At 29.7% G+C, this 12,765-nt stretch overlaps 1 protein-coding gene across 2 annotated transcripts in view; it reads left to right on the forward strand.

Annotated features, from left to right (window-relative positions):
• The first annotated feature begins 691 nt into the window (after positions 1 to 691).
• Positions 692 to 12,765, forward strand: part of LOC127281289 (uncharacterized) — a 65,387-nt gene continuing 53,313 nt past the window's right edge. For both annotated transcript variants that reach the window (XM_051304933.1, XM_051304934.1), the window contains exon 1: positions 692 to 2,096. In XM_051304933.1, the coding sequence (XP_051160890.1) occupies positions 2,003 to 2,096 (94 nt within the window). In that variant the 5' untranslated portion in view covers positions 692 to 2,002. The remainder of the gene's footprint in view (positions 2,097 to 12,765) is intronic.

Here is a 12,765-nt window from a genome sequence, read left to right on the forward strand (position 1 = left end):
GATAAATTTAATCCCAATGAAACATAACCTCAAAAAAAATTCTAATTTGCCCTCTTGTACCCCTTTTTTCTCCCGTAAAAAACAGAGTGATTCGCATTTTCACCCCCCAATGAAATCGTTACGTTCACATTACCGCATGTATGTTTATTTTCGTATGTAATATCAAAAAAATTTCGTTAATTGTGAAAAACAATGCCGTTAAGGAGAAAGGGGAATTAAAAAAAAAGTTGCAAAAAAAAACACGTGTCTCGATTTTTGATTTCGTTGGGGAGCCAATGGAACCCCCATCTCGTGGCTATTGTACTCTTGTCATGGTGTTAGAGAGGGGGAATGAGTGTTTTTCTCTCTCTTTCTCTCGTCGTGAGAGCGAGAAAGAAAGAAAAAAAAATATATGTGTCTCACTCACTCCCACAAGTGAGTGGAAAAAGGAAAGGAACATGAGTGTGAGAAGGAAAGAATGAGAAAAGGAACGAGAAGGGTGAAAGAAAAAGAGAGAACGAATGTAAAGTGAGACAAATAGTACGAGAGTGAGAGAGATAAACACAGTGAACGGTCTCTCTGAGTCCATAAGTGTAACAAAGAGCGCACAACCACAACCGATTCTCGTATTCCAGGCATTCAGGGCCTCTCTTTTTCTCTCTCTCTCTCTCTCTCTGTCCTCTCCTAGTCTCTCGTCGAGCAGATGCAGTCCATTTCGTATAGTTCAGTCAGTTGTCTCGACAGCGTTGACTCGTGCGGGTGTTTTTATTCTCAATTTTTGTCCCCCCTTCTTCATATTTCTTTCACGTCTCGAAAAATTTCGCGAACGTCCCACACTAATAAAGTCTCGTTTTTCTCTCTCATATGTGTTATAATAAAAAAGAAGATTAAAAAAAAAAAAAAAAAAACAGAAACGAATGGAAACAAGGACGTTTTTTTTTGCAAATAAAAAAAAAGGATAAGACAACAGTTTAAATTTTCGTAAAAATTGTATAGCAGACGATTTTTTCACATATATATACAAACGGGCATTATCATCCAATTAAACAATAAGCATTCGTGAAAAAAAAAATCTCGGTAATAATAATAATTATTATTATACCGGAGACATCGACTTTGACTGGCCTTCAACCAGGGACAGTGACTTTCCACCTGTAATATTATGCGCTCGCACGCAGTAGTTCCCATCGCGTTATTATCGTTACGCGTTTGTCGTTGGACTCCACGAATGATGTGGCAATGGCGCTCAAGCGATGGAGTCGTCGTCGTCGTTGCTTCTACTACTACTAATACCACTCGACTTGACTGTTCATCGTTACCATTTCTAACTAAATTTTCCCATTTATAGTGCCTTTATTTATTACTTTTCCCTTGACAAGTGCCACATTGGGATTAAGAGAACAGTGCTTTGAAAAAAAAGAGAAAAAAAAAAAAAAAAACAAGAGAGCTCTCAATGTGAGACCACCAGGTTAGCGGAAGCCCAAGTGTGTGTGCCCTCCCCCCCTCCTTTCCTTGAGAACGATGCACCAATCGTCCTCCAGGACAAATAATAAATTTTAAAAGTGAAATAAAAAAAAAAGGATTTTAAGTGATTTGGATATTTCAAGTGTTTGTTTTTTTTTCACACGAAAAATGTTTTGTCTGTGTGTGTCAAATTATTCGCGTAGTGTCTGCTGTTGCCTCGACTACTGAGGGCCACAGTCAGTGTTAGGTTAGGTTTGGCCGCAAAAGGCGCATACATATTTATTATATATATATATGTACACATAAAAACGCTCGCGCGCACACACATATATATATATACACACACAGGCGTCACCGCCCGGCTCCTCGCGGATTTCTCAAGAGAGGAGGCGACCGCGAGGGGATTTCTCAACCGTCGAGACGAACCGGGTTTCTTCTATATAAAAGAGTGAACGAGAAGAGGGTTTTATATACAGGTGAAAAAAAAGAAAATAAAATTTAAAAAAAAAAAAACCGAGATACGGGAAAGAAGCACGCGAACGAATACACACCAAGGCGAATGCCGATCGCCGCTGGAATTCTTGCCACTGGAACTGCGGCTCATTGCCTGTCCTCCGCCGCTGGCATGTTTCGCTTCCTCGCTAAACTTACAGGTTAGTCGATAATTTTCCAATATAAGTCTCAAAAAATATTAGATTATCAAAAATTTGTGAATATTTTTTTTTATATGTGAATTTAAATTACTATTTTATAGTTATTTCTATTTGTTTTATATGTATAAAAAAAAAAATTAATTTAAAAAACGGTTCTTTGATCGGAAAATCCTAACCTCGTGTTTAACATTTGCGTTTTGTCAATGACTCATTGGACTGTCAATTTTTCTTTCTCTCTCTCTCTTTTTTTCTTCAACGAAAATGTCTGATAAGCTCCATTTTTGTTTGCCTGCTTCCAGCAGACGAATTTTCTTCTTTTTTTTGAGACTTTTAGTTTCTCTTGATGTGTCTGGTGTTTTTATTTTTGTCAGTCTGATGGTGCTCGCCTTTAACACTGAGGCTTTTGTTTTTTTTTAACTCCCTCTCTCTCTCTCTCTCTCTCTCTCTCTCTCTCTCTCTCCCTTTTCACAAGTCTCGTTATTTGAAATTTCTTTGTAAATTTCTTTTTATTGTCTCTCTCTTTTTTCAATTGTTGTTTTAATTTAATTAATAATAGATTTTGAAAATGTGATTTTTTTCTCATGCGGTATTCGTTGTTGAGGTTAGGTATACAACGACAGGTGTGTTGGTTATAAATTGAGAGAGAGAGAAAAAAAAAGATAATTGGACTTTCAGGGATGGAAAATTACATTTTAAATATATATTTGGAAAATTGTGATTTAAAAATTGGAGATTAAATTCTAAAATAGGGGAAGAATATTTTTGAAATGACAAGTTTTTTTTTTTTTTTTTTTTTTAACGGATTGTAAAAGTATTTTTGATATTATATTTTTTTTTTATTCCTGATGTAATTTTATGAATTTCGAAATTATTTTTTTTATTAATTAAAATATTAATATTAATATTTTTTTAAAAATTAATTAATAATTTAATTAAAATAATAATAAAAAAAAAATAATTTAAAAAAACTAATTATAAAAAAAAAGTTTTTACATTCTCTCAATGAAAGTTTCAATTAAATTGAAATTACCTTGATATAACTGTTTTTCTATAATAGTTTTTTATTTACAAGATTTTATATAATAATATAATTGTACTTGAGATCAAATTTTTTTTTTTTTATTTTAATTTCTTTTTGCTTTGGAATCATTTTGTCAGTACGGTGATAAGGAAAATAACTTTTTTTTTTATATATATAATATAAAGATCTGTATAGTAGATCTAAGGCTCGTAAAATAAAAGCCACAGTACACAATCTCGATTAATTTCTTGCACTTCGAATTGGGCCACCCAAGCCAGGGTTGTTAACCTCGTTTAATGAACGTTCGTTTACTATATATGGCCTAATCGATATTATTTCTAACTTTATAAACTTTATGAATATTCTATATATTGGAATATATTATACCCATTTTTTTAATTGACCTTGAATTTTAATAATTAAAATAATATATTATTTTTAAAAACTCATTCATATCAATGCAATTTCCCCCGCAGGGTTTTTGAAATATTAATATTGAAAAAAAAAAATTGTATAGCGAGCGTCCGTGGTTAGGTGGTTAAGTTACCGGATTGTGAACGTTAGGGTCTTGGGTTCAATTCCTGGCGGTTGGGGGATTTTTTTCTGTTAATATAACCATTAGAATTAAAACTATTTAATAGCAAAATAAACAATCGAGACAAATATGTCGCGTTTACCATTGTGCAATATTATAAAATTCGTGGGTGGGCGCCTTTATATATAGGTATATATAATAATATATGTAAAGGAGAAAGACGTCATGAGTATATAGACGTAGGAAGAAGAGGTAAAATTAAAAAGCAAGTGCCGTGCGATTTCCGGTGATATACGAACTTTCATGAATCACGGATGCAGTCTATAGGGGATTATATTCCAAAAGATATTTTCAAGATTGAGATAGAGCAGCGCGCCCGCGAGAGAGAGATAGAGAGATATCGTTTCAATTTCTAATCTAATAAAAAAAATTTACAAAAATAGAATTAGATCATTATTATCTTTTTGGAAATTATTCTATTGTTCTCATTCAAATTGACTTTCTAGTATGTATATATAAAAACTGTATGTATATGGATAGTTTTATTTTTTAGGAGGAACGTAAAAAAAATATTTCTGTATTTTTGTTATCAGTTGGTTTTTTTTTAATTTATTGGTAAAAATAATAAAATATAAATTTTTTTATACATATTTGTTTAAATAATGAATAATTAATTTTTAAAAATATTATTGGAAAAAAAATTATTTAATTCAATTTTCCCGCGTTACGAAAAAACTTTTAAGGTTGATATTTAGTTCGCTTAACTTCGTACAGGCGGAGCTGGCACTAATTCTCTCGCAGCTAAGATGCGGTTAGAATTGTATATAAATAGTCAGCTAATCATATATTTTTATTCTGAAAATATAAATTATTATAATTTATTCTATTTATTTATAATTTATTTCTATTATTTATATTTTATTTCTATTATTTCTAATTTATTTCTATTATTTCTAAAATGTGTTCTCTAAATTTCAATTAGTAAAATTTTATTCTAATAAATAATTATTGTTAAATAATTGTAAAAAAAATTTTTTCTTCAATATTAGATTATCAATAACAAAATTAATTTAATAATAATAATAACAGAATAATTTGTTCGCTCTCTTTTAATTTTATCGAATCTCTCTTTCTATCTCGCGAAGAGCCCTTTATCCGGCGTTAAGAGGGATGTCATTGGTCTGTCGCTGATTTTTTTTTTTTTTTTTTTCGTATGTGCGAGTATCAGAGACACAATTCGATTGGAATTCATGGTCCAAAGTGATTTTCAAGTTGAAACGCCTCAGACGCTTTATCTTTAGAAACTAACACAGCAGACAGTAGCATCATGACATTTTTTTTTTTTTTTTTCATTCAAACGGAAATAGCTATCATTCTATGGAGTGTATAGGTTATGTACTGAGGATGCACACGCGACAAAATTTATTTTCGTTTGTGCTTTATGCTTTTGCAATCTGAATATATACATATATAAGCCATCCCTCCCCTCTCTTTTTTTTCTCATTCTTTCTTTATCTTCATTTCATTGAAACTTCTCTCTCTCTCTCTCTCTCTCTCTCTCTCTCTTTTTTTTCTTCAAAGAGAGAGAGAGAGAGGGGATAAATTTTCTCCACGTGTAGGTTGCTTGCTTCCTACGCTCTCGAGAAAAGTGAATCTAGTCCAAGTCAAAACACGTATTTTCATATATTGTTACTAAATTTCCAAAACAGACATTTTTCAAAAGTATAAAAAAAATTAAAAAAAAAAAAAATGAAAGAGGGAGAAATGGTTCTTTAACTCTTTTTATAATTATCAATGATTGTAACTAAAAAAATAACTACTATTACAGTAAATATTATTATTATTATTATTTTTTTTTCTTTTGTTATTATTATTATTATTATTGTTATTATAAAGGCCATGTAACAGACAGGTATATCGCGCAACTTTGAAACAATGACGTCATTAAATCCGTGTGTGCGTAAGGTGCGCCAATGTTTGTCGAGTTTTTTTTATCAAACAACTTTGCAACCAATGAGCGACAAAATTGACTTGACTTGAAAAGATAAAAGAGAAAAACTTGCCACCAATTTGCCATATATATATATACAATATATATGAATGGTTTCTAGAATCCGCAGATATATGAATCATATATCCCACAATTTTTAAGTTTCATTTTTGATTCAGAATTGTATAAATAAATTTGATGAGTAAAAAAGTTTTATCAATGTCAATTTTTAGCGATGATTGCCATTTATAGATATATATGATTTTATATAATTTTGTAATTTTTTTTTAAAACTTATTATAAATAGTTGATACACTGAAAAAAAAAAATTTATTTGATTCAAAAATAATCCGGCTACTTAACTATTATCAAACAAATATATTTATTTGAATCAAATAAACTGTATATTTAAACCAATAATAATTCCTGTAATTAAGCTGCCGAATCAAAAAAAGGGCATACATAATCCATATTTGAATTATACATTTGTTATGTGGCCATTTTTAATCCGGCAGCTCAATTAAAAACGAATAAAATTTAATTGACTCATAAGAAATTTATTTAATTTAAATAATTGGTTACTTAATTATTATCAAATATATATTTTCTTTTTAAACAAAATAAATTTTGAGTCAATTAAATTTTTGTTTTAATTACACTAGAGTCTCCCAAGAGAGGACTTCTGAAGAGAGGACTAAGTAGTGACGCGGCGCGGTAAGGAGTGAGGGGGGAAGAGATGGGCGGGATCAGAAAGAGGAACGTGAAGTCAGGAGCGTTTGTTTTTAGTGTACCTTTCTCGCGCAGTGTTTTATGTATGTAATAGAATGTATTCTGTTAAAAAAACACATCTCTGTGATACGATATACGGCCCTGGAGTGTTTACAATTTTCGGCGTCAAGGACGAATTCCGTAGAGAGGTCCAAGACTCTTCGTGTCCTCTCTTCGGAGACTCTAGTGTATACAGAAATTATTGGTTTAAATAAAGAGTTTATTCGATTCAAATAAATATTTGTTTGATAATAGTCAAGTGATTATTTGAATCAAAAATATATTTTATAGTAGATATAAATAATTAAAAATTTTTTTTATCAATTTTAATCTAATTTTAATCAAAAATTTCGTCGTAGTTAATTTTATTATTATTATTATTTTCAAACTGTATTTTCAAATGATGTGAGAGAATGTTTAGATTTTTTTTTTCATTTTGGTCCACACACACACAAGAACGGTTTAAATCCTCTCTGCTTATGCAGAAGTCGCCTTGGTGCATTTGCAACAATACGACGTAACGCCCTGTTTCTAAACAGTGTACCAGGCGTGGGATTGTCGCACAACAATGAGTACCGTTATTATTGGGCTCCCTGGTCAGGCAGACGCCACCCGCTGTGCCAAAAAAAAAGAGATTTTCAAATGTCTTATTTGCCATTTGGGGCATTGCAACTACCCTTCGGCAGTAGTATATATATACATCTACTATGTTGTGTAGTATTATCCCTTTAAAATCACCAGGTCATTAGGGTCAGTTTAATCTTTAAATCCTCAAAATGCTTTTTAAACTTCAACTATGCTTTCAAACGGTGTCGATATATGTATCTTATATCTGATTCAAAATTAAATCACGAAACAGGGTACAATTAACGATAATTGGTTTATAAAAAGAAAGAATAACAGTTTCTTTTGTAGCTTACAGTTCCAAATTACCCCGCGATATACCTATATTTACCCCGATTTCTCAGATATGTGAGAGAGGAGAATACTCTAGAATTTATTTAACACTCGAAAGGGGTGTAAATTTTCCGGTTTGGGGTAAAACAGTACGGGGTAAAAGTGTACATACATACTAAAGTATAATAAAATCCTTTTTTTTATCAATAAATATTAATCGTTGTGTTTTTGGAAAAAAAATCTTTATCTGGAACAGCGATATATTTTTTGAAAATAGCGAAAAATTTTTGCTGTTCTAGTTAAACATATCGCTGTTTCAGGTAAAGATTTTTTTCCATGTAGTGTAGTTTAAAAAAAGGGAAAATTTGTTTTTATCAATATAAAAAAGAGAGTGAGAGAGAGAGAAAGAAAATTAAAAGTGAAATGAAATATAATTTCAAGGTCTTTATATATATTGTGTGTACGGCAATATCTTGTATCTTCAATAATGATTTTATTAGAGTGTGGAGAAAAAGATTTTGCCCGACACCATTTCGCGTCAACTGCAGTGCAGACGAGTGTTTTATGTTCGACGAGGTGAAAGGGCGATTTAGGAGTCTGGGTCGACTAATGAGCATTCCTATGACTGTAGAGGCTCGTCCCACTCTATCGCTTTTGATCTCGGCTATGTGAAAAGCAACTCGATTCAAAAAAAGAAAAAATAATTCAAAAAAAAAAAAAGATGAAAAACAGTAGAAAAAAATCGTCTACTCAATTTAAATGAAATTCGTTTTTTATAAATATATATATATATATATTTTTTAAAACTTCTCTTACTCTCTTCTTTAATGTATATATATATATATCTTAAATTTTTTTTTATTAATTGATCATTTCAAATGTATGTATTTGTGTTGATATATTTATATATATTCTACACAAATGAGAAGCTCAAAATTCTTCACCACTTTTAGGAATCTTTATTACTCACTTTGTACATCATTAAAGTCGCTGGTAGATAATTACCCCTTTCACTAATTTTCTTATTGCCCTCTTAATAGTTCCCAAAACACATTTTATATAGAGTCGTAAAAATACTCTTTTGAGTCTCGTTCTCGTTATAAGAAGTCGTTTCTTTTAATTAATATATTTCTCATTTTATTGTGTTTATATATATATATTATATTGGTCATTTAATATATTTCAATGATAATTTTTTTTGATTTTAAATTTTTTAATATTTTCATTTTAATTTAATAAAATTTATTAATAACTGTTTAGTACTTACCGTCAAGTCGATTTGAATGAAAGAATTTAACACTTATCGTCGGATACATTTCTTGTATTAATATCACTTACTGTTCAATTAATCTTTAATTGGTAGCACTTACCATCGTCTCCATTTTTAGTTAGTGGCACTTATCGTCCGATACATTTCTTGTATTAATATCATTTACCGTTCAATTAATCTCTAATTGGTAGCACTTACCGTCATGCATTTTTAGTTGATGGCACCTACCGACGGATACTTTTCTTGTATTGGTGTCACTTACCGTTCAATAAATCTGTAATAGGTAGCACTTACCGTTCAATTCATTTTTACTTCGGTAGCACTTACCGTCATGAATTTTTAGTTAGTGACACTTACCGTTCAATTCATTTTTACTTCGGTAGCACTTACCGTCGGATACATTTCTTGTATTGGTATCACTTACCGTTCAATTCATTTTTACTTTGGTAGCACTTACCGTCATGAATTTTTAGTTAGTGGCACTTACCGTTCAATTCATTTTTACTTCGGTAGCACTTACCGTCATGAATTTTTAGTTAGTCGCACTTACCGTTCAATTCATTTTTACTTCGGTAGCACTTACCGTCGGATACATTTCTTGTATTGGTATCACTTACCGTTCAATTCATTTTTACTTTGGTAGCACTTACCGTCATGAATTTTTAGTTAGTGGCACTTACCGTTCAATTCATTTTTACTTCGGTAGCACTTACCGTCGGATACATTTCTGGTATTGGTATCAGTTATCGTTCAATTCATTTTTACTTCGGCAGCACTTACCGTCATAAAATTTTAGTTAGTGGCACTTACCGTCGGATACATTTCTTGTATTTGTATCACTTACCGTTCAATTCATTTTTTACTTCGGTAGCACTTACCGTCAAATTCATTTTTAGTTGATGGCACTTACCGTCGGATAAATTTTTTATTGGTACAATAACTGTATAACAAATCTTTAAGTAATAGCACTTACCGTCGCATGTATTCTTAGTTGATGGCACTTACCGTTGGATAAATTTTTTTATTGGTATCACTTACCGTCAATTTTTAATTGATAGCACTTACCGTCGTAAACATTAATAAATAAAAATAGTTACCGTCCAATGTACTTATTGTCAGTTATGATTCTTATTAGTGTGACTTGGTGGCACTTACCGTCGAATGTATTTTTAGTTGATAGCACTTACCGTCGAAAACAATTCTAATTAAAAGCCGTTACCGTCCAATGTTCTTATAGTTGGTAGCACTTACCGTCAATTAAGTTTTTTATTAGTATGACTTCGTGGCACTTACCGTCAACTTTAATAATTTTTGTCAATTACAATTTGTTTAATAGTACTTAAATTGTAGTTGCACTTAGCAGCACTTACCGTCAAGTGTATTCCTACTAGTTAACTGTCATTTATAACGACAGTTATCAATTCTTAATAATTATTTTATTTTCTATTGGAAGTATTTACTGTTGATTATTAAGTTATACTAATTTGCACTTACCGTGAAGTAAAGTTGCACTTACTGGTAGTTATTGTCAATGGTAGTTACATTTTTTGGTACTTATCGGCAATACTAGTTTTTCTTGGTATTATTGACGGTATATACCGTCAGTTGTTGGTAGATTTTTTTAGCACTTACCGTCGATTGTATTTCTAATTGACACTTACTGTTTTAATAGCACTTACTGTCATTTGTATATTACACTTTATTTGGTATTCAACATTAATTTGCGATTTTTCCTTGAGTACTAGGGTAAATGTCAGTACTTACCGTATAGCATTAAATTTGATTTATTCGCACTTATCGTCAATTAAACTTCTACTATTAAAAAAAATTATATATAAATAATTTTTAAAATTAATTTTGTAATATAAAATTTCTTTTTAATTCTGAAAATTAGTACTAAATGGAAGACAGTTTTCTTTATAAATATGATATTTAGGGATTATATATTAGTGGGAAATTTGACGGTCTTTTTAAAAAGTTAATTTCTTGGTTTCTGAACGACCTCAATATTCTGGGATTATGTCATGTCTCTTTTTTCTTTTCTTTTTTTGACAAAATAGACGGCGCGACCCACAGTGAGTATGTATATATATATATAATATTCGTGGGTGGTGTATATGTGGTGCTTTTAGCCGATTTTTACCTGAACCAAAGGAGCAGATCAAACGACACGCTCCGAAAACCTTTTGGTTATACCTTTCGATGTGTTTTGCCAAGTATCTCACGACATGCAAAGCCCCCTGTGATTTATTATCCAGTTTCGATGTTTGCGCGTCGTGTCTTTATAGCCTCGAGCTAAAAAGAATTATTCACGAAACTAGGGCTCCTGATTGAATTGATTTACTTTCATTGATCCGCACACACACACACACACATATATATATATATACATACACTCGAAAGAGAGTCTTAAAAATTCAAAACTATTATATAAATCAAAAGAGTCATTTTTTATATTTTTTGTGAATTTAAACTTCTTTACTTATATATTTAATTTATAATTTTATTTTTGCTAAATGCAATTATTTTTTAGAAATGTGTTTAAAAAAATTTGTAAAAATATTTTTATTTTTTTATATTATATTTAAATTTTTTTGTTTTATAATAAATTAAAAGCCGCATCTTCTAATTGAAATATATATATTGGATTTAACCTAAAAAATTCTAATTGAAACATCATTTTTTGTTAAAACACTTTTTATGATTTATTTAAAAAAAAAAATTGTTCAGTAATTGTTTTTTTATGAAAATTGAGGGAAAATAAAAAAATATATATAGAGGATATAAAAACGACTCTATCGAGAGAGTCTTGACGTTTCGTGCGCAGAAATATAGGTACTAAAGATAAAATGGAGAAAATATATATATATGCGCCCACTGAAAGTCAGATTTCTATCCAACACGAACCCCTCACCCCTTCTCTCTCTCTCTTTTTTTCCCGATATATAGGAGGAAGTTCCCTCTTGCATATAAAATAGTTTGCAATTCGAACATAATTTGCCCTAAATTGCATATACATACTGACGATCTTTCTTCAGGAAACTTGCCCAATAATTCCTGTCTTTATAAATTATATTTCTCTCTCTCTCTTTCTCTCTTGTTTGAAAAATGATTCGTTTATGCGCGCACGAGTATATAGAAGAAATCGATTCCCTAAATACTCTTATGAATAATATTTTGCACGCAAATATATATTTTTTTTAAATTTAATATATGGAAATTTCTAATAAGACCCTTTTAAATCATTTTCTTCACTTTTTTGCACGGTAGAAAAATTTACAAATAAAAAAAATTTTTCCCCGGCAATAACTCACAAAATCACAGAAACGTAAAATTTGATAATTTTTACAGGCTTAATTCGTAAATTTCGTAATGAGGATATAATCTCTCCAAAAAAAATTGATACATGTTAAAAAATTTAACCATATTTTTGTTTAAATCAAGAATTTATTTGACTTTTATTATTTATTAAAATAAACCAAACTTCTATTTAGAGCAAATAAATATTTATTTAAATCAAACAAAATTTGTTTTGAAGTAATATATAATCAAAAAATTGTGTTAAAACAAAAAAAATGGTATATATTTGGTTCAAATAAAAATTTACTCTAATTTATACCATTTTTTTTGTATTAACACAATTTTTTTTAGTTCTTTCAAAGAAAATTTTGTTTAATTTAAATAAACATTTATTTGCTCTATAGTATTAAAGTTTATTTTAATAAATTTTTTTTTTTTTTTTGAATGAAGAAAAAATTTGATTGAGCCAATTAAATTTTTGGTTGATTTAACCAAAAGTTTAGTTATAACTATATTTAGTAATACATTTAAATTAATTTTGTTTTCAACAAATTTTTTTTCTGAATTCAGGATAAAATGTCGGTATTCAGCTGTTTATAGAAAGTATAATCTCCATCAGTAGATGGCGCAGGAGTTTCTGTGAATTCATCAGGAAATAATATATAATAATAATAATGATAATAATAATAATAATAATAATAATAATAAAAATAATAATATAAAATTCTATATAATAATATACAGAAACAAAGTACCTACTCTGTAAATCTAAATTAGTAAAATTTTTAACTAATTTAAATTTAGTGACTAACTTTTTGCTTTTGAATTAGTTAAATTTTATACTAATTCAAAATCAACTAGTAAGTCACTAATTCAAATTAGTTAAAA

This window comes from Leptopilina boulardi, unplaced genomic scaffold (genome assembly GCF_019393585.1).
Source record: "Leptopilina boulardi isolate dan_hultmark-lab unplaced genomic scaffold, ZJU_Lbou_2.1 LbouV2_266, whole genome shotgun sequence".
In the NCBI taxonomy this organism is placed as follows: Eukaryota; Metazoa; Arthropoda; class Insecta; order Hymenoptera; family Figitidae; genus Leptopilina; species Leptopilina boulardi.